Source organism: Schistocerca gregaria, chromosome X, assembly GCF_023897955.1.
Source record: "Schistocerca gregaria isolate iqSchGreg1 chromosome X, iqSchGreg1.2, whole genome shotgun sequence".
Taxonomy (NCBI): Eukaryota; Metazoa; Arthropoda; class Insecta; order Orthoptera; family Acrididae; genus Schistocerca; species Schistocerca gregaria.
The window spans coordinates 648,647,452-648,669,028 of record NC_064931.1 but is presented as its reverse complement, the minus strand read 5'-3'; the positions used below and the strand labels follow the sequence as shown (position 1 = coordinate 648,669,028).

General features: G+C 36.4%; 1 protein-coding gene across 3 annotated transcripts in view; it reads left to right on the top strand.

Annotated features, from left to right (window-relative positions):
- The first annotated feature begins 13,602 nt into the window (after positions 1-13,602).
- Positions 13,603-21,577, top strand: part of LOC126298417 (succinate--CoA ligase [GDP-forming] subunit beta, mitochondrial) — an 81,445-nt gene continuing 73,470 nt past the window's right edge. Inside the window, exons 1-2 of one of the 3 annotated variants that reach the window (XM_049989741.1) lie at positions 13,603-13,914; positions 19,643-19,710. In XM_049989741.1, coding sequence (XP_049845698.1) covers positions 13,890-13,914; positions 19,643-19,710 — 93 coding nt within the window. In that variant the 5' untranslated portion in view covers positions 13,603-13,889. Of the gene's footprint in view, positions 13,915-13,939; positions 14,289-14,664; positions 14,764-19,642; positions 19,711-21,577 lie in introns of those variants that run through there. The other 2 variants (XM_049989742.1, XM_049989743.1) reach the window with 2 other exon arrangements.

The following is a 21,577-nucleotide window of genomic DNA, read 5'->3' as shown; positions in this document are numbered from 1 at the left end:
ATATGAAGTATTAACTACATGGAGAAAAAATTGTCACGAAATTTTAACCCTGATAGCTGATGCCAGTAAAAACAAAAATTAAAAATGTTTTGTAGGTTGACAACGCACCATGGAACGCAACTATGGAAACTTGACTGCACCCGCATCGATTGGTCGTGGGATTGCCCTGTTGTCGGATGCTATAGACAACGCATAACCACAAATCCTTTGCCTGCCAGAGATCGCAATTTGTCCAAGGTGGCCACACACTCGGTGGTTGCGTGCCAGCCGTCAACCAATGAACGGCAACAGGGCAATCCCACGGCCAATCGGAATCCGTGGCGCCAAGTTTCCATAGTTTGAAAATGGTTCTTTGTCGTTCTACACAACATTAGGGATTTTGGTTAACATTTTGTTACACAATTTTCCACCAGTGTAAAGGAAATATGTTAAAATGACACATTCCACATCACTACGAAATGTCGTGTTCATGATCTATGGAACAAGTATTAATGCAATGTAATGTAGATACGATCCCACAGTGAAATATGTCACTAAACTAAAGAAACATCTTAAGTCCGCATCTATTTTTTCATGTCCCTATCAAAGAAAATGTCGTTGATATCTATGAAACTGGAGGCACCGCGTCTCAGGACTGCAATGAAGGTCCATAAGGGTAATTTCTTGACACATCCCACAGTGAACGCTAGGCAAGGTGTAGGCTACTGCTCAGAGAAGTTGATTGCGTAGTATTTAAACAAATATTATGCTCACCCTTCTGATTTATCTTTACATAATAGTAACCATTTGGTTTCTGTGCTTTCCAGTTAGAAGATTCCACTTGAAAAGAGGTTAGCTACGTTGTACATTAAAAGTATGTACAGTAATATCCCAACAGAGCATGTAGTTATGGCTGTATGAGAATTTAAGTAGCTGCAGTAATCATCCCCCAGATGAGATTAATGAAGTTATCAAGTTGTTAGAACTGGTGTTGAAATACAATTATTTTGCTTTGGAGATACTACTTAAGTTCAGGAATATTGTTAGGCCATAGGGTCACCCCTGTCATACTGTTTAGCTAACATTTTCATGGACAGGTTTGAACACGATCATGTCATTCAACACACCTCGTTTGGTACACAGACTGGATTAGGTTTACTTACATAGATAACATCATTTACTTTACAATGTCTTTACTGCAAATTGTGATTCTTTCATCTGTTATTTAAGTGCACAGCACATTGATATTCAGTTTACTCAAGTTCCAGCATGTCGTTACATTTGAGAGAATTGGGACATTTGGTAACAAGTGTTGAAAACTACCTTGATATTTTGTGCATTGAGAATGAAGGGAGAATATTAGATATTTTATAATACTATCCCTTACCTGGGTCTGGCTATAACTTTAAAAGAAAACATTTTTTTTATATTTGTAGGAAGCACACTACGAATGACTTGTTCATCCATTCTTCTTCCAACTATCCCATGAGTTACAAAAAAGCAGATCTCAGAGTGTTCTTACATCTCGTTCACAATGTTCCACTCTCCTCTGAAGCTTTTAAAATTGAATATGATACTATTGTCCACACTGCTACTTCCAATGGATGTAATGGCAGTTCTGTTCAAAGCATTAAGAATGAGATTCTCAAAAGGAAGTCTGGTTCGTCTCCACATCAGTCAGGGTTTTTCTCCACACTAGTTCTCTTACACCTTGACCTGCCCATAGTCAGATATCAGCATATGCCTTATTGTGGAAGTTGTCAGAATGCATAAGCAGACACATAAGAAAGAAGAGTATTGTATCTGCATGTTTTATTCCTTGCAGAGTCTGCACCAGATGTAGACATAGGCAGTCATGTGACATCAACTTATATAAGAAAGCTGGGGTGTATTCCATAGAGTGTAGTGAATGTGAGGGCACATGTACAGATCCAACAGGTAGGGTTTTTAGTATGCAGTGGAACATCTCAATGTGAATAACTTGAGGTCCACCTTGTCATTACATCTGATTGAATCAGGACATTTGGTAATGAGTGTTGAAAAAAGCTTTGATATTTTATGCATTGAGAACAGAGGGAAAATGTTAGATGTTTTAGAATAGATACACATTTTTAGGGTTATCAAGGAGTCCCCTTTATAGATACTGAACAGCCAAATGTGCATAAGACATTGGAATCTGTTACTGAATCTGGACTACTTATAGTCTCCCTCTGCATAAGTAATTGTTACTGTCAGCTAGACCCAGTTTTCCTATATTTCTTCTCTATCCCAAACCACCTCCCATTCACCCTCCCCCTGTCCATGAGAGTTTTTGGTAGGTTCAGAGAGATTACACTTAGGACGTCTTTGTCAGCTATGGTCTGCATTCACTAACATCCATCATAAGGTCTCTATTTCTCCACGTTAATTTGGACTGTTTAAAAATGATAGTGGTCGAGTTTTACATTAACTTGGTCTAGCATTACTTTCCACCATTTTAGATATTTTGTTTTTATATTTTTACACTTATTATATTTTTATACTGGTATACCTTTTTGGATTTCTATTGGTTTAATACACTTTGCTATCAAGAACTAGTACTTAAGTAGGGTTCTGTAACCCTGTTATGGGTGTAACCAGCTAGTCCAGTTTCCTCAGCTGTAATTCTGTGTGTACCTTTGTGCTCATAAGTGTAATTATTAACATTTTCTGTCTCTCGTACTGGATTGTTATTTAACAGTGAGATCCATTTAGTTACTGAAATTTCCAAGTTCCAGACTGTGTGTCGTTTAACTTAGTTTCTACCGCTAGATGTCGCGATTTTCAACCCTCGATTGGATGACACATGCTTGGCTTCACAGTATTCAGTGCGTTGCTAGTGCGGCAGCATGTAATTCTATTTGACACTTGCCAATATATTTTAGTATGCTGACGACTCTAAATGATTATGTGCGTTTTAATTCTTTGTTTAGACCTTGGATTTTGCCGATAGTAGGTTTTCCCTCTTTTACGCACTATCAACACTGTGAGCTGTAATTTAATTTCCATTACGTTCATCCTGCAGTGTTTTGTACTTATAGGTTTCGTCCTATTATAGGATTGTCATGTGCTGTCCAAGCTCGCCTTTTGACAGTGTTTTGGAAATGTTTTACTGCTCATGCATAGTTCAGATGGATGTCCATCTGCCATTTCGTCCAAGTTTTTACCGAGGAGTGTCATGTTTTTATGTGGACTTGCACACTGGACGTGGTGCCACATAAAGTGCTAGTTTTGTGAGTACATCGCTTCACTGTCCACTTTGTTCGGTAGGTTTTGTTGACTATTAGCGCTTTTACTGATGTAGTTTTATTCTATATGCATTTATGACCTTAAGACATACCTCCAGGATATGAATCCGGTCGCCATACAGTGAAAAAAAAATTAACAGCTATTGCGGATTTGGAATTTCACTCAGTTAATATAGACTACTTTACCATCTGTGATTTTAAATTGCTTCGGTTCTAGCCGCTGCAGTCCAGAACCGTGTGACTGCTACTGTCACAGGTCCGAATCCTGCTTGGGGCATGGATGTGTGTGATGTCCTTAGGTTAGTTAAGTTTAAGTATTTCTACGTTCTACGGAACCTGTGACCTAAGATGTTAAGTCTCATAGTCCTCAGAGCCATTTGAACCATTTTTTTCTTAAATTGCTTGATTGTCCTTCACATTATGTACATCCTCTGATTAACAAAGTTTATATCTTTGTTATCTAATCAATCATCCAACTCTATCTCCTAAAATTGTTGTAAACCTGTAATGTAATCTGTTTTACTCATATTTTGTCATTGTCGAAATTCTACCCATTATGAATTCAGCCATGTCGTAGCAAAATCATAATTCCCTGGATATTCCTTTATTTTATCGTAATCGAATTCAGTACCACTTTTCTCTTTCAGTATTTTCATATATAACTTATCATGAGGATTACTTCTAATTTTATTTTCATAGTCTTTTACATAATTTGCTCACAATATGCTTTTATTTCTAAAATTCCACACATCATAGATATCTAAAACATTACATCCTTTTCGGCAGCCCTATTTACTTCTTCACTCATCCAAGTTGCAATAAGACTTATTTTATCGTCGTCGCGATTACATTTTTAAAAAATTTTCTTCTACACATTTGATATACAAAGGATACAAAAGGTTTTAATTTTTATCGATTTTAATCCATACTTTTAAAACTACATGATACAGTCCTCTAGGTGCTAATAATTTACATTTTATAAACTTGTACCACTTTTTAGTATAATATCTTGGTTTACATAATATTTTGATGTCGTTTTGGATAATAATCATACTATTGTGCAGTGGGGCAATGACTACACACATCAATGTAATTTATTTCTGTGGTAATGCCATCTACTTTAGCTCCCTATTTAATGTATTAGTACAACCAATGTAGAAGGTATCAATAACTTCTGGTAACTGTTTTAATTTCTTAAGTTCTTTTTATATTCTACTGAATTAATACAATAACATTTCCATGTCTATACTAAATTATATCCAGAATTTATATTTTTGCTTTTTGTTAATGTTTTCTGTTATAGGTCACCTATAGATTCGTTATTTTTATTGTTAATTCTTTCAGTTATATAACGTTTTTTACAACCATGATACAAACAACCATGACATTGATAAACAGTATTGGTTTCTTTATCAAAACCATCTAATTCCTTTCCAACTATACTTACTTCACCATCATTAAGACCTTGTTGTATATTATTATTGTTTAAACTATTTAGCCAAGCAATGGACTGTTTACTATGATTTTCTTTTTGTTCTTTATTCAGTACAGCAATACAGACAAACAAACTCCTGCAATTGTTAAATAACAGAATGGATATATATTAGCTATTTCTTGGAACTGTTTCCTATGTTCTAACCAATCTCTTCTCAATATATCTACATCAGAATTACAGTTTTCATTAATTTCTTTCCTCCTATTGAATACATTCTTTTCTTTAACTTTTTGACTATGCCATTTGAGAAATCATTCTCTATCTTTTGGTTTCATAGTTTCAACACAATAATATTTGACATCACTAATAGGTCATGTATAACTTTTATTTTCTTGGGTACTGAACAAATGTGGAAACTAAGTTTTCTTCAATTCTTGCAGCTCAAATGTTTTTGGGAAATTACTAAATGGGCCTTGTACAAAATTGCTACTATTTATAATTTTTAATTCTAACTGCTTTACCTCCAGTAATATCACTTTAGTTCCTTTGTAGATAATATATGGCTTCATTTTATTTTTAATACAATACTTCAGAACGAATTGCAAATCATAGCAAGTAGTGTAATGAGCTATAAATATATAATTATGATGTTTATTGGATGTCATCCACATGCAGGATTCATCATTTGTCCTAAATTTATAAACAGCATCACTATAAAAATAGTGAATGTTTATTAGATTTTGAATACATATACTAGTTTCTTGATCAGCTTTATAATCAAACCACATGTATCTTTCAGGAAAGTTACAAGGAGGTCTCATTGGTATTCCCTTTTCACAACGTTTATAGTGATAATTCAAAACGTTATGGCCACTGCCCAACGCAATGGGTGCCACCCGGTAGGATTGTGGAGACATGACATGGTAAAAAAGTATGTAATCCGAGCAGACGCCGATGAAAAAAGACACTAGCGAAAATATGGACTGCAAATGGGGAAATCCATTGAGATGAGCAACTTTGACAAAGGGCAGATTATTATTATGCAGAGCCTGTGAATGAGTATTTTGAAAAGGCCTAACTACTCGAATGTTCACATGCTAATGTCGTGAGCATCTGCAGTAAGAGGTCAAAGAATAGTGACATTACCACCAGGCACTAAATGACTGGATGTCTACGACTCTTTACAGAATGTGAGGTTTGGAGGCTTGTCAGCTCTCTAAAGTAGGATAAATAGTGTTCTGGTATGAATGTAGTGGGGAACTGAATGGGAAACTCAATGAGGCTCTCCCATGGAACTGTAGGTTCGGCAAAAAAGACGAGAGAATCTCTGTACAGGAGCAAAGATTTGTATCCTTTAGGCTGAAATAGATCTCACGAAATTGGAACTAGTTATACTGAAGGGGAAAAAGGTTGTACGAACTGGGTAAAGTTAACAAGCATTGGGCGAAAGGGAAGCATCTCATCAACTTCTTCTACATTGAGCTATCAATATTGAATAAGTTTGGCTTGTTACCTAAAGGATGGGCCTCATACAGCTGTACATTACAGTAGGGTACAGCAGGCTTCTAGCCAGGTAACTCAGTGTAGGTCGGTACAAAAAGAGAGTAGGAACAAAAGCGTCTTGCTGCTAGGTAGTAGCTATGGGAGAGGAGTAGGCCATATGGTGCAGGAAAAGCTGGGAGCAGGGTACCAGGTCACAAGTATTGTGAAACCAAGTGCTAGCCTTAGCCAGCTGACAGAGGACATTGGAATATTGTGTGAAGGTTTTGGCAAAGAGGATCAGATCATTATAGTAGATGGAGCAGGTTCAAATGGTTCAAATGGCTAAGTTCATCAGTCCCCTAGAACTCAGAACTACTTAAACCTAACTAATCTAAGGACATCACACACATCCATGCCCGAGACAGGATTCGAACCTGGGACCGTAGCGGTCGCTCAGTTCCAGACTGTAGCTCCTAGAACCACTTGGCCACACCGGCCGGCGATGAAGCAGGAAATAGCCTGATTAAGAACAGTAGTTACAGAATTAGGGATGAGCTCGATGAAATAGGTGTAGCAACCACACACACAAATGTGAGTTTCATGGAGGTCCTGCAGCATCATGACCAGCCCTAGGTTATAACTGTTGGGAGCCATGTTAACTGTGAGTTGAGCAGGTTACTGCTGACTGAAATGAATTCTCATATGACTGCAGTACCCATTGCTACAATTGGGAGATGGGGTTATAGTAGACATGACCTGCAGCTGAATAGGAGAGGGAAAGATAGGTTGGCTGAACTTCTTGCAGAAAATTTACGACAGGCCATTATCACACAATGCAAGATCCCTGTGCTTACTTGTGTCAGAGGGGCACCTTTTTTAGGCTAGAAGCAAGTTTCAGACAGCCTGTTTTGAAAGAAGTCACTATAACAGAAGAGCTCCACAAGAATGCCCAGAAAAGTAAGGTTAGCTTATTCCACCAAAATATTAGAGGATTGAGTAATAAGGTAGAAGAGCTTCTTGCCTGCTTGCAAAATTTAGGGGAAAAGATAGACATTGTGTGCCTGTCTGAGCACTACATAACCACAGGGTTAGGTAAGTTGCATATAGAAGAGAACAGTCTAACAGCTTACTCATGCAGAACTAATATCGAAAAAGGAGGAGTTGTTGCATATACGAGGGTTGGAACTTAAATGGTGGCAACTATTTATTCACAACCTATACAAAAGTGTTACATGTTTGCACCTGTTACTGTCCTTCAAAGTAGTCACCAGCGTTGTGTAGAACTCGTTTCCAGCAATGTGGAAGGCGTAGTATACCGTTAGCAGAGCTTGTTCTGTTGATGGTGCTAATGGAGCGGTCTACTGCCTGTCGAATCTGTGGAACAGATCTCAGGCGAATGCCACGAAGTGGTTCCTTCAACATATGAATCAACTCAGAGTCACAACGACTTAAGTCCAGGGAGAATAGTGGATGGTACAGTACTTCCCAGTCCCACTGACCGATCAGAGCAGCCATAGCTTGCACTGTATGCACCCATGCGTTGTCGCGCAAAATGATGGGAGGGTTGCGCAGAAAGTGTCGCCGCTTCTTTCGCAAAGCTGGTCGTAGGTGTTGCTCCAAAAACGAACAGTAATACTGTGCATTACCGATCTGTCATGGAGGAATGTAATGCGTTAGGATAATACCATCGCAATCGTTCACGAGAATCACCATACCTTTCACCATACTGGCACTCTGATGTAGTTATGGTGATTCTCGTGTATGTATGCGATGGTGTTATCCTAATGCATTACGTTCCTCAATGGGAGACCGTCATTATATTTATCGTACCTATTTTTTATATTTGCTAACACATCCATTACATATATAACAATGCTTACCCTTTGTACGTTTAAGTGACTGAAAATTATCAGTAACTTCTATAATTCACAATTTTTACACTTCTTGATTTTGATTGCTTCCATTAAATACAGGCTGTTTTTGTTAGGTATAAATGAATTATTACATAATGAAATGAAATGTCGTGTGGCTAGGGCCTCCCACTAAGTAGACCAGTGGCCTGGTGCAACTCTTTTCAATTGACGCCTTTTTAGCGACTTGCGCATCCATGGGGATGAGATGATGATGATGATGATGATGAGGAGGAGGATAACACAACATCCAGTCCCTGGGTGGAGAAAATGTCTGAGCACAATCTGTGTTGAAAACATTTAAAAAATTAAAACCACATCATTTTTATTGGAGGAAGAAGAATTTAAAAAGTTTTGAATAAGAATTAGGAAAAATTGAAAATTTATTTATTTTAATTTATTACCAAGACAATATTTACCAGTCTAAAATCATATTAGATTTTGGTAAAATAAAAAGAGAATTATCTTCATTGTGGTTAACTGTTTGTGATTTAGCTGGATTTAAGAGCTTTTAACATTGTGCAGCACTGTCAGCAACTATGATAATTGAACATGTAACATGTCAGCCTCAGTTGCAAATAGAAACCAACTTGGTTTCTATTTGCAACTGAGGCTGACGTGTTACATGTTCATTTAGCTGAATGTTTTGTAACAGAGGCAAAATTGCGTGAAATATAAATTTACAAAACTATCAACCAATAAATATTGGAGCTCAAGATTTATTCATTGACACACTAGCCTCAGGTAATTTGAAATCATGGAATTCTGATAACAATATACTACTTTCATTTGCCTTCATTTGTTCATTATTATAGATTTCAGTAAAGATATGAAAGAAGCAAATAATGAACAGTAGTGATGACAGATACATCTACAATACAAAACTTTTGTCAATACATGAATCAAGAGAGCAACAGCAACTCATTTATTACTGTGTATTTAAACCTTAATTACATAGAATATGTTATAAATAAAAAGTGTTAGACAAAATACATGCAACCATAGATCTGGCATAGCCTAAAGGCTGCTTCAGCAACTTCTTCATGAACAACAAGCTTGCATACAATGGTAAGCAAGTTTTAGTGATTGCTGATAAAAAGAATAATCCATTGCGTAAAGCTAAAGTTGTTCCTGAAATACTGGAATATAAAGATAGTGGCTACACAGCAAGAAAACATTCTGATGGAGTAGACAAAAAATATTTGAAAATTTAATAGCAGAGGCAGTGAAAAATAATCAATATTTATCAATGAACCAATCTTACATTCCAAAATTTTTAAACCAAAAAGGAAGAAGGTACACAGTTCAGAAGATGGGCTGCACAAGAAGTTTTGCCTTCAATTAGAAACATGGTGAACACAAAATAAATAATGATGTTCAGCAACTCTACGAAGGTCTAATGGAGCATATAGAAAAAAGCAACGAAGAACAAGTAGATGACTTAAGAGATCTGAATAAAATTAAATACTATTATATACAAAAATCAGATGAAAGATTTGATTTAGCTACATAATTGTTAACACAAAGGAATAATGCAACTGAAGAAATGGCCCCATGTGTTGTTCCTTAATCAATAATGAAAATTTAAGACCAACCTTCATTCTTTTAAAATTATTTGATAATGATTATGAACATAATTAATGTGAGTAGAGCACAAAGAAGTCTCCAAAACACTCAACAATATTAGAGGTATACATCCATATTTTGAAGAACTGGATTTAATTATGATCCAACCTCAATAAACTTGAACCAGAGAATGAAAGAAAATTTAGACATTGTTTGCTACTGCAATGATTTCAATATTTTGGATGGCTACAAACAAGAAGATTTGAGTAAGGGTATAATAAATCTTCATCAGGTTTAGCTACTATAAAAATATCACTCCAAAGAACAAAGATCCATATCTTGCAAATTATTACATTTTATCTCATTGTGAAGTAAGTACGAATGCAAGTTGTGGCAAGCTAGACGTTGAAGATTATTAAAAAAAAGTACTGATAACAGAAATAATGGTATTTTAGATGACAAATATTTTACACTTGCAGGTTTCATGGTATTGCAGGTTATACAAGGATATACCCTGAAAAGTTATGATTTGGGTTCCCAAACCCTAGATTATAAGACCTTCTTGATCTAAAAGGATATAAAATTAAGAGAAACAAAATGATATAGAGTGAGTCAATGTAGTCAAACATAAAATTTAAGTGCCACACTGAGTTATGTCATCTTATTTTCAATAAAAATAAAAACAAAATTCGTTTTTTCATCATCAAATTTTGTATAAATTTCATAATGGTTTTATATACATCTAATAAACTATTCATGTTAAATCCATTTCATTTAGTAAACTCAAATTTAAAATACTAAATGATTTTGATCTTATATCATTCTCATTAACTTTTTATTAAGTATCAAAAAAAATTTTCCCTTCTTTAATAGCAGTCAGCAGAATTAATAATAAAATCAATACCAAACACTTTTAATTTTTCAGTAATAAATTCCATTCACATATATAAAAAATTTAGAATTTTTTTACCCAATTATTGTGTGGTTAGGCAGAATCCAACAATTTGACATGTACTTTTTGTCTTTACTTTCACGAAACTTTCTCAGCAATATATACATCAGGATACTTTGTTTCTTTTTCTTTTGTAATTCTTGATCATAAAAATTTCCCTTCAGTTCTTCTCCATTCAATGCCATCATCTTGTGTGTGACTGGATTACAAAAAATAACATTTTCAATTACTAAAAATTCTTTTGCCCAATAGGCTGAATACCTTCTAATGTCATAGTAAAATAAAAGATGGTAATATACCAGAACTCTGCTAGGTTTGTTTGACTCATGGGACAGTGTCACTGAGACATTGAAAGAACTGAACTGGCACACTCTTGAAGACAGATATAAATTATTCCAAGAAAGTCTACTAATGATGTTTCAAGTACTGGCTGTAAATTATGACTCTAGGAATGTACTACAAACTACTACATGTCGCTCACAAAAGTAGAGTGAGGATAAGATTAGATTAATTACTGCATGCACAGAGACATTTCAACAACCATTTTTCCCTTGCCCCATTTGTGAATGGAAAGGGAAGAAGCCCTACTATAAATAAATAACTTATTTTCATTAACACTTACACTACCAATATGTTTAATAATTCAATTAAATCTTACATGTTGCTATAGTCTTCTGCTTGTTATAATGTTTTAGCTGACTTCTCAGAATCTTTTAGAAGAATAAGATGTAATTTTTTTTTCATTTACCCTGTCAATAAAATTTTGTGATAATAAAACGAAATCAGAACATTTAAAACGTCGGTACAATGGTGCTCGCTATTTCATGTCTCATAAAATACATTTGAAAATATAATTGTTTATACTCTGTTCTAACAAGAAAAATATAACCCTTGGACACTTCATTTATATCAGATAGATTATCATTGTGGAATTTAGCACCTTGTATTTATCATCTACAAAAAATCAGTGTATTAATGCAACAACTTCACAGAGATTGAGTGTGATGTCATACATGAGCTATAAAAGGCCTTACTGTCTCTGCCATTCGTCCATAGAAGAGAAGGCGTCATACTTTCGAGAATAATACTTTAAATTCTAATCCAGTCGTCCACATGCAGGATTTCCCATAGTTTCCCTATTTTGCTGAAATAGTATAGTTCCAATGAAATGGATGCAGCGCATTTCCTTCACCATGTGAGCTTGTGTTTCGTCTCTAATGACCAAAGGGACGTGGAACACTCACCTCCCACATTCCATGCCGTAGCATGGCCTTGATGGCTTCCTTGCCACGAGCACAATATGTATAGTGAAACATCACCTGGCATCCCTGAAGTATGACTGTCTTGTGGTAAAATACACACCTGTTACACATTCTAAATACATTTTTAACTTAAACTTATACGAATTTATGCATAATGAAAGTAGGTCCAAAACTGATTCATCTATTGCACTACAAAATCAAACATTTTAAAATCTTCTTAAATGACACTCATGCTAAACAAACTGTATGGTACTTAAATTATCATCATAATAGCAAAATATATAAGCAACTTTTACTGTGTAAATATCACGCTAATCCAAAGTGCTTGCGACTGTTTGTCTCATAAAATGTTAATTACACCATTATGATTATACACTGATCAGTCAGAACATTATAACCGCCGACCTACTACACCGCCGACCTACTACCGATGTAAACCCATCAAGGCCATAGCAGTGTCTGCTGGCGAGGAACAAGTGCTAGTGGGACATACACAGTGGCAAGTAAAGCAGGCAGCAGACTTTGGCTTATCGATAAAATACTGGGGAAAAACAATCAGTCTACAAAGGAGATTTCTTACAAGTCACTTGTAAAGCACATTCTAGAATGCTGCCTGTGTGTAGAATGGGGGAGGGGCATGATCTATCTGAGTTAGGCCAAGGGCAGATTGTAATGGCCCGAAGGCTCAGCACGAGCATTTCGGAAATTACCAACTTGGGCAGTGTTCAAGGAGTGCTGTGGTGTGTCTTCATCACATGGCAAAAGCGAGGTGAAATCACGTCCAAACTTCGTGGGGTAGTGCGGCCACCCCTCATTACAGATGTCAGACGTCATAGTCTGAGCAGATTTGTAAAACAGGACAGACAGTGAATTGTGGTGGAAGTAACAACAGACTTTAATGCTGGATAGAGTACAAGTGTGCCTGAACACACAGTGCACGGAACGCTCTTAACAATGGGCCTCCACAACCGACAACCCATGTATGTTCCGATGTTAACAGCACAACATCAGCATCTACAACTGAAATGGGCAGAGCATTGCATGGCCTGATGAATCCCGAACAGCTTCTTCACAATGCTGATGGGAGGGCGCGAATCCATCTCCTTCCAGGGCAACAGCTACTTGACACCTGTACTGTGGGATGGAAACAAGCTGGCAGTGGCTCCATTATGCCTTGGACAACATTCACGTGGGTTTTATGTGTCCAATGGAGCTGGTGCAAGGCACCATGACAGCCAAGGAGTATCATATACTGTTTGCAGACTACAGACACCTCTTGATGGGGATCACTTTTCCCAATGGCAGTGGCACTTTTCAACAAGATAATGCGCCATATCACAAGGCCAGGAGTGTGATGGAGTGGTTCGAGGAGCACAGTGGCGAGTTCCAGTTGATGTGGTGCTCCCAACCCCCCACTCGCCAGATATAAATCCGACTGAACACATCTGGAATGTGACTAAACGTGACGAATTTACGAGAATTAGGTGACTTATATGTGTAGACATGATGCCAACTCCCTCCATGGACGTATCATCGCCTCGTTGCTTCCATGCCACGACACGTCGCCACTCTTGTCTGTATCAAAGGTGGACATACCGGCTATTAGGCAGGTTTTCATAATGTTCTGGTTGATGGGTGTAATTTTCAAACCCAAGTACAATGATGCTGCTACATTTGATGCTGTAATGTTTATTTGCAAAAAGAACACAATGCGAATGATCTTATATTACCAATAAAAATTTTGGAATCGTGTTTAGCTAGAGAATCTAACCATAGTATTTTATCATCAACCATTACTCTGCAATAACTTCGGTGAATTGTTTATCAAAGAGTGACCAAGAAAAATATTGACGGGATAGGCAGGAACCACCGTCGTATGATTGACGTTTTTAATCCATTGACGTTTTTAATTCCAAAATCAGCTGTTAATATCCATGTGTCTTCAGTCTTCACATTGAGACCAAAAAGCGAGAAACAGGCATCAATTACTGTCCGGAGAGGGAACACGGAACAGGAAAAGACTTATGAGCTTTGTCTATGGAAAAGGCGGTATCGCGTGAAGGTGAGATTAAACTCTACTAGGGATGCGCGGTTGTCTGTTGTGGGATACGCACGTCGCCAACTGTGTAGAACATTTGATATGGCTAAAACAAAACAGGATCAAATCTGTCCACAAACACACTGTACCTTTTGAAACTATCGATAAGTAATTTAAGGGTCCATATGCTATGCCGACAAATAGATTGATAAGGCACGAACTTTGTGAGACTGTTACGCAAGATTAGATAACACATTACATTTATGTAAACAAGATGCGGGGAGGCACGACGTTAAATAGCTAGTGTATTCATAGCGTGCGCTTGAATAAGAGGAATATATTTGTCAACAAAAAATTTAAGTTCCGTCGTTCCGCACTGTTGTACCAGCACGTTGAAGGTATGAACACTTAAAAGTTACATTATTTTTGTGGGTATGTACGGACAATGTTAATGGATGCTTTGACAGATCCCAACACGAGATTCTTTTCGCTCTGGGGGGTCTTATAGAGAAAGTAGCCTCGCAAGTCCGTTTACAATGACACCGAATGGTAGAGAAATTTTTCCGCGATTTGTCACGCCGGAAATTACAAATTTATTTGTAGTCACCGTAGTACACTTTTGTACGAAATCATTTTTTTTATTACTCATTGTTGTAGTAAAAACGTAGATAAGTGAATAGTGGGCGCGTTCACAAATTGCACTTAACATATTCACGGCAAGTCTGAATATTTGTAGTGTGTTGGAAGATTGACCATAGCCATCAATCTCTTTCGTCGTGTATGTCGATGAACGATTTAAATTAAATAGAAGTGGACTGGGAAACGTGTCTATCGGATGTTCTCTTGCAAGGCGATGTGCCTGCAAGCTATCAAGTAAATACATAATTTATTTATGAGTAGAATGAGCAGAGAGACTGTTCACTGATTAGGCTGTTTTCTGCGTGGCAGCATTATTGTTGGACAGTCTTAAGAATTCCAGAACAACCAGGTCAATATTGACCCTTCACTTCATGTATAACACTTCACAATAAATGTTATTAAACTCACGAAACTGTGGAAAACGAGAAAAATTTCCCCTTATGTTTAGTTGTTGTGCAAACTTTTTTGTAGTTTCATGTCGGTTGATACTTAAGTGTGTTACTGTTAACAGCATACCAATCTTCATTTCAGTGCACATAAATTCTTTCTTTTACAGATATGTTCCTCTACAAACAGTAATTCCCATGTACCAGATTGATTGAGTTGGCAGCTCCACATCACTAGGATTATCAGCATTTGTTTGAACCACTAGTCTTTTCTGAAACTGAATTGTTTTGCTGCTCATAGACCACATCTAAAGAGTGATTGATACTTCTAGGTAACTCACACCAGGAATTATTGTCAGATAGCTGGTGAAAACACATTAAAGTTGATTCAGAATGAGGGTACAGCATTTACCTACTAAACAAACTCAAATATCTAATTTGGCCTGATATCCTCTTGGGACACAGTACTTGGTATCTCTGTACTAGAAGACCTTGGTTAATTGTATACAATTTAACCATAATCCATTTGACTGTGGAGTGTAATTTCAATGAAACTGTCTCTTACAATATTTATATTCCTTCATATTTTGCATTTAGTATGGGCTATATGCTGATAAAAATAATTTTGTGATGGGCATTTCAGCAAATTTAGTGGTAAAGCCAGCCGCCAGCCAATCACAGTTCTTTCTCGAGCACCACATATTCACTGTGTTACCTGCTGGTAGGCTGCGTTCTGACAACACTGCCCTCTGCCACTGCAATCTGTCAGTCATAGATTTATTTTAATCTGAGTATAGAGTGTGAGAGTGCCACCACCCACTCCCCTTAACCCTCCGCAAAGTCATTGTTCTGGTGATAGATTGATCTTCAGTGTTCAAGAAGTGTAGCTTAGGTTGGGAGGTAGCAATATTATTGGCAAGGCTAATAAATGTGAATGCAGAATAAAAGTTGTGGTAACATATTGTTCTGTAGTGTTGGACAATATCTACTTTTGTGCCATAAATAACACACTTTTCATTATAGAAACATACATTGTAAGGTAATTCCAGAAAAGCTGTATTAAGTAATAGATAAATGCCCAACAAGCATTTTGGTGGATGTTATGTACGTGTATTTTATATAAAGTTTAAAAAAGGCAAAGAGGTGTCTTTACTTAATTCTTACCATTAAAAGAGGTGTCTTTACTTAATTCTTACCATTATGATGTAGCAAAAATGCTGTCTATCTTGAATGTCCTTTATTTGTGATTGCTCATGTGTGGCAGCTGATTGATCCATTCAATGTGGGGTTCAAACTTTCATCAAGTTCTTAAAACTGAGGATGGTGCTCTGTAGCAGATTTATACCATGTAGGAAGTTAACTGTATGGAGGGAAAAGTTTAGCTCACAGTAAAAGCCTGCTCTTGCAAGGGCTGATAATACTCAATAAAACATAAGGTTTGGCACCTGAATAATTTATAGTGTTAATGTTACAGAATATGCTTATGTAATGTGCATAGATAAAGTTCAGGGATTTGAGCTCCTGCTTGCAATTCTGAAGTAATGTCGACTCTTTCCTGTAGATAAGCTAGTGGTAGTGAACCTGAAAGGACTCTGATTAAGATACATGTGCCATTGAAATTATTGGATTTATGTTGGCACAGTGTTCACAGTAGTGCTAGTGAAATTGATCTACAGATTACTTTTGACTATATGCCATTCAAAATATCTTGTTTTTTGTGTATTTTGTTAATGTGCTGTACTTGGAAGATGTTGAATATGATGTAGCTGGGAATATCCCAAAGCCGTAGCTGTAGATGAATGCCTGAAGAAAGTGTACCCTACAATATTTGACTAAGAGTGAATAAAGGTGTATGAAACAATATAATCAGCATACTGTGAATGATAGCCAAGAAAAAGTGGGATTAATAAAAAAGTGATACTGTGCCTACAATCCGATGACATTATTGCCATGGTAGAGATATGTGTCTTGAGAAATGACCAATAGATGATGGCACTAACAACACAAAAATTTCAGCAAAACAAAAAATGATTAACTAATAGGATGGGGTCTTGTGATTAAGGCTTTGTAACATATTAAAAATCTGAAATTTGAGACCTCAGTAGGAGAGTATGTGTTTTCACCAGGGATGTAACTGTAACTATGGAATAAAAGAAAGGTGTCCCTTTCCAACCTAACCCAAGGCTATGGCTATGCTATAAATAGGTCTGTGAGCATGTCTTCATTGTAAAAATAACTTTTCATTATTAAATATTTGTTGCCCTCGCCAACTCCCAATCAAACCAAAGTATCAGCTTACAACTGAACCTAGACTTCAGGCACGACAACTGCCATAAAAAAATGCAAAGCAAAATGGCAGTTTTGCCTTCTGTAATACAACTATAATCTTCACTACACACATGTAGGTCTAGTGTTCAAGATTATCTAAGCTATGGTCCACAATAACTAAATCACAGTGTTAAAGAACGTGAAGAACATTACAACTAAAACATGACAGACACCAATTATGTAACATATGATATCACACTTAAAAGATTATACTGATGGCTCCTGTTGTTCACTAATACACAATGGGTGCCACATTTGGTGAATTCTGGCCAAAAACAAATGCAAAAATGTGTTTGTCAGCAATATTTGGACAGATTTAAGGAAATCAAACTGATTCTGTTCAACAATTTGTTACTGTAAGTGATATCTGGCTCAGTTTCTTCGTGCTAAAACTGAAAGAGCAATTAAGCCAGTGTGTTGTAGCTCGTGCTCCTGCCCAATAAAGGAAAATTATATTTCATCTGTCAGAAAGATTATGGCAGATGAAGTACTGTAAAAAATATTCTGGACCACCTAGCCAAGATATTCTTGAGAAAAATCTTTGATTGCAAAAGAAAAATGTCAGTATAATGCATTTTGTAACAAAGGTGTTTTCAAAATGTAAGAACCAAGAGATTCAAAGTATGAAGTTTTTGGAACAGCCACCATATTCAGCAAATATGACACTCTCTGACTTACACTTAATCCCATATATAAAGAAAATTATGTCTGGAAAACATTTAGAGTCATTGAGGAGGTTTATTTGCTGACATTCCACAACTGCTCATCCGAGGTGGAAGGTCCTCACTGGAAAAATATTCAACAAAGTGTAATAATCAAGAAGTATACTATAGCCACCATGCCCCCTTCTTCCATCCATATTCAGAATGTCGACGCTTCAGACTGTTTAGCTAACCTGATTGAGGTTTTCCAATATTCTAAATAAACTTGTCTTCCTTTCTTTGGAAAATCTGGACTGGTGTGAAATGTCTTTTATTTATCTCATTACGTACAGAATTTCAGAACATAGTTCTGATGTACAGGAGACATGTCAGGGTTACAATTACCTGATGAAGACTTCACGTATTTAAAATGTATCAAGTTTACAATATTTACTATATTTGCATCCACTATAACTATTACAAATTTTTATTCCATTTTAGGGATCCAGCTTTAGTTGTATGAGTGCTGAAAATGATTTTTTGTAGACCAGGTCTGCATCATAGGAAAATCTCTCTTTAAAATTTGAGAAGAACAGGTTACTTAATTTGTTGGCAGTTTTTAAACTGTGTGATTACTGAATTGTGGACAGCTACCTATTTCATGCAGGCTTTTGTTTACACTCTGGTATTCCATCCTAAGTGGCAGTGTTGTAATGCGGTGTTCCTATTGATGTTCTAGATATAACATAAGATTGTGGAAGTCAACACTGTGATCTCCAAACCATTTCTCATAGCATTTGCAAGATTCGTAGATAAATTGTCTTGAAATATATCGTCATCATTTGAAAAAGAATGCAGAAGTGTCAAACACACCCATTCTGCAAGGAAATTATTGTACCAGAAATGAGCAATATATTTCTGTCAACACTAGAGGTTAAAGTTCTTGCTATGTAGATATCCCCTCACCATACAGCTGCAGTCATCAGTCTGCACTGAGGACACCATTTAATTGCCCCAATAACACATGGTAGCCTGCACAGGGATTAAAAAACAGTGATTTTTCAACACAATTGGTCTTTGACTGTCATCAGTCCAACTGTAATGCTTCATGCACTAATTATGAACTATGACGTGACAGTAGATTAATCATGCATGAATACTCACTACCTACAGAGTGGCAAATCTATAATTATATACAGTGGTCTTGCATGAATATTTGTTTCAGATGTTATGTGGACTTACAACCAAGTTAGCAGTCGATTGAGGTGGTTATAATTCATTGCATGCCATATGTAGACTTGAGCAACATTTTTAGCATATTTGTATTTGAATTTTGGTGTATTTAGTACTGAATTTGTTTATATGCTCCTTTCTATCTTCTCTTATTTATGTTGTAGTTATGGTTTGATTTATTCACTGCCATTTCAGTTTGTCTGAGGAATGTTTATTGTTAAATGAACTGTTAATGTGTCTGATTTCTCACTACACTGTTTTAGTATTTATTTGTTATTTGGGATTCTGTATCTGTTAATTAGACCATAAAACTCCTTTTAGAATATCTAGCTCTGATTTATTAGCACTGAAAAACTTGATACAAATATACAAGGAAATGCTGTAGTTTGAAATGAAAACTTTAAATACAATAACAGATACTGTAGTGTATGCAACTGCTGAGAAGAAACTACGAAGTAGAGTGAAACATTAACCTGTCAATTTCACTTTAGTGTTGCTCATAGTTAATCATTTTTGTATTTTCAGGAGCCATGGCAGCTGCCCAGAAGATGTTGAAGAACTTACCATGCAGCTTTACATACTTTGCGAGGATGGTAAGTATAAATTTACATTTTTAGTAATATACATTTTTTGAGTATGAGCACCTTTTAACATCTGAAAGTACCAGTGTTTATCTTTATGGAATGCTTCAACGTTTTACACCTTCATGCATCAGTTGTTGAAGCTGTGATTGCTGAAAGTGATTATACAACAGTCTTTTGAAGACAGCATTTAATAAAACTATTAATGCAGAACAAGCATTTGACTAATTGGAGTCACAGTGAACAGGATTTTTGTGGCCATTTGCTTGTAATTAACTTGCAAATGAAGGAAACTGACTTGTTTGCTGAGCTTTGAGCTTCATGATTTATTCCAAGATTCTGTGGTTACCAAACTTACATGACATGAAGGAACATCCCTGAAGGCATTGAACATCTTATAGTGCTTGTCACAGGTTTTTGAGAGCAATCTGCTCCGTTTTCATGAAGCTTTTTTGTGAGACCAGCTAGAATATGTCTACAAATTATATGTATACAAAAATCTCAAGAAAATAACATCACCAAAACTCAAGAACATCTTAATCATCTACATCTGCCCCAAGGGAGCAGTAGGATGTCAGAAGGTTGACTGACTTCTGGAGGTGCTGTCTGCAATGCTCTTCCAAGTGGTGGAGAGCAAGGGATTCAGTTTCAGAGATGTGATGTATTTAAGAGGGAATGCACAGTAGCAGTATCTTATAAAAGAAGCAGAGGTGGTTCTGGGATGCCTAAGCCAGAGAGATGTGTTTTTCCAGTACCAGGTTTGCGAGGGTCAGGGATCGAAGGAATCTGAAAAGGTGAAGGTCATTGTGAAAGGAAGGATGGGATCCAAAGATTTTTGTGGTTAATTCATTAGGGAGAATTCCATGGTTAGGCAGCATTTAAGGAACAGGATGTGTAACTGGGTTTTAGTCAAGAAAGGGATACTTTCCTGGAATGATGCAGAAAGATGCAGCCATGGTCCATTGTGGCAGGGATGGGCATTGGGAAAGTGGGAAATGACATAGGAAGTGGGCAAATGAAGGTGTTAGGTGGTTGTGAGAGGAGCTAGATAACAGAAAAATATGCATGAAAATGCGTACAGACATGTAAATATATATAGACAAATGTATAAAAATATGCACAAATACATAAGAAAGCACAAAAATGTCAGAAAAAAAGTATGGAGCAAATGAGGTTTGGGAGTGTGTGCGTGTTGGTATAAGGGAATTTATTTTTTATTTATTTATTACCCCATCGGTCCAACTGTGATAGACTCATAAGGATATATTATGTGCCAGTAAACAATCAATGCAAAAGTGGTAGTGAAGCAGTCAATCAGTCAAAAGTAAAATGACATGTTTGCTATACATATATGTGGTAAGAGTGACAGATTGAACCGAACATTACACATAGAAAGTATTAAAAACCAGTGAAAATTACTATGAATGTTACATGGTATGGTACCTACATCACTGCTCAAACTTAAACTATGGTATATCACAAAATATCTAGTCCACAGACCTAGATGGTTTTTTCATTGTGGCAAAAATACTTTTCTAAACTGTAAAATGACCTTTCCAGTAGAAATTGTTTCAGGTGCTCCCTAAAAGAGGAATGGTTACCAAATTTGTTTTTTATATCTGGAGGGTGAGCATTAAAAACTTTTGCACCAGATAGATGCACACCCTTTTGCACCATGCTCAGGTTTTTACATTCATTGTGGAAAACGTGCTTTCTCCTAGTATCATATCCATGGTATTCACTATTTCTTTTATGAAACTCAGTATTTTTGCTGATGAACCCATAAGAGAAAATTTGTACTTGGACATGACAGTAAGAATTTTTAGTTTCTGGAAAAGGTTTCTTCAAGTACATCTGGAGTCGAACACTGCTCATTACT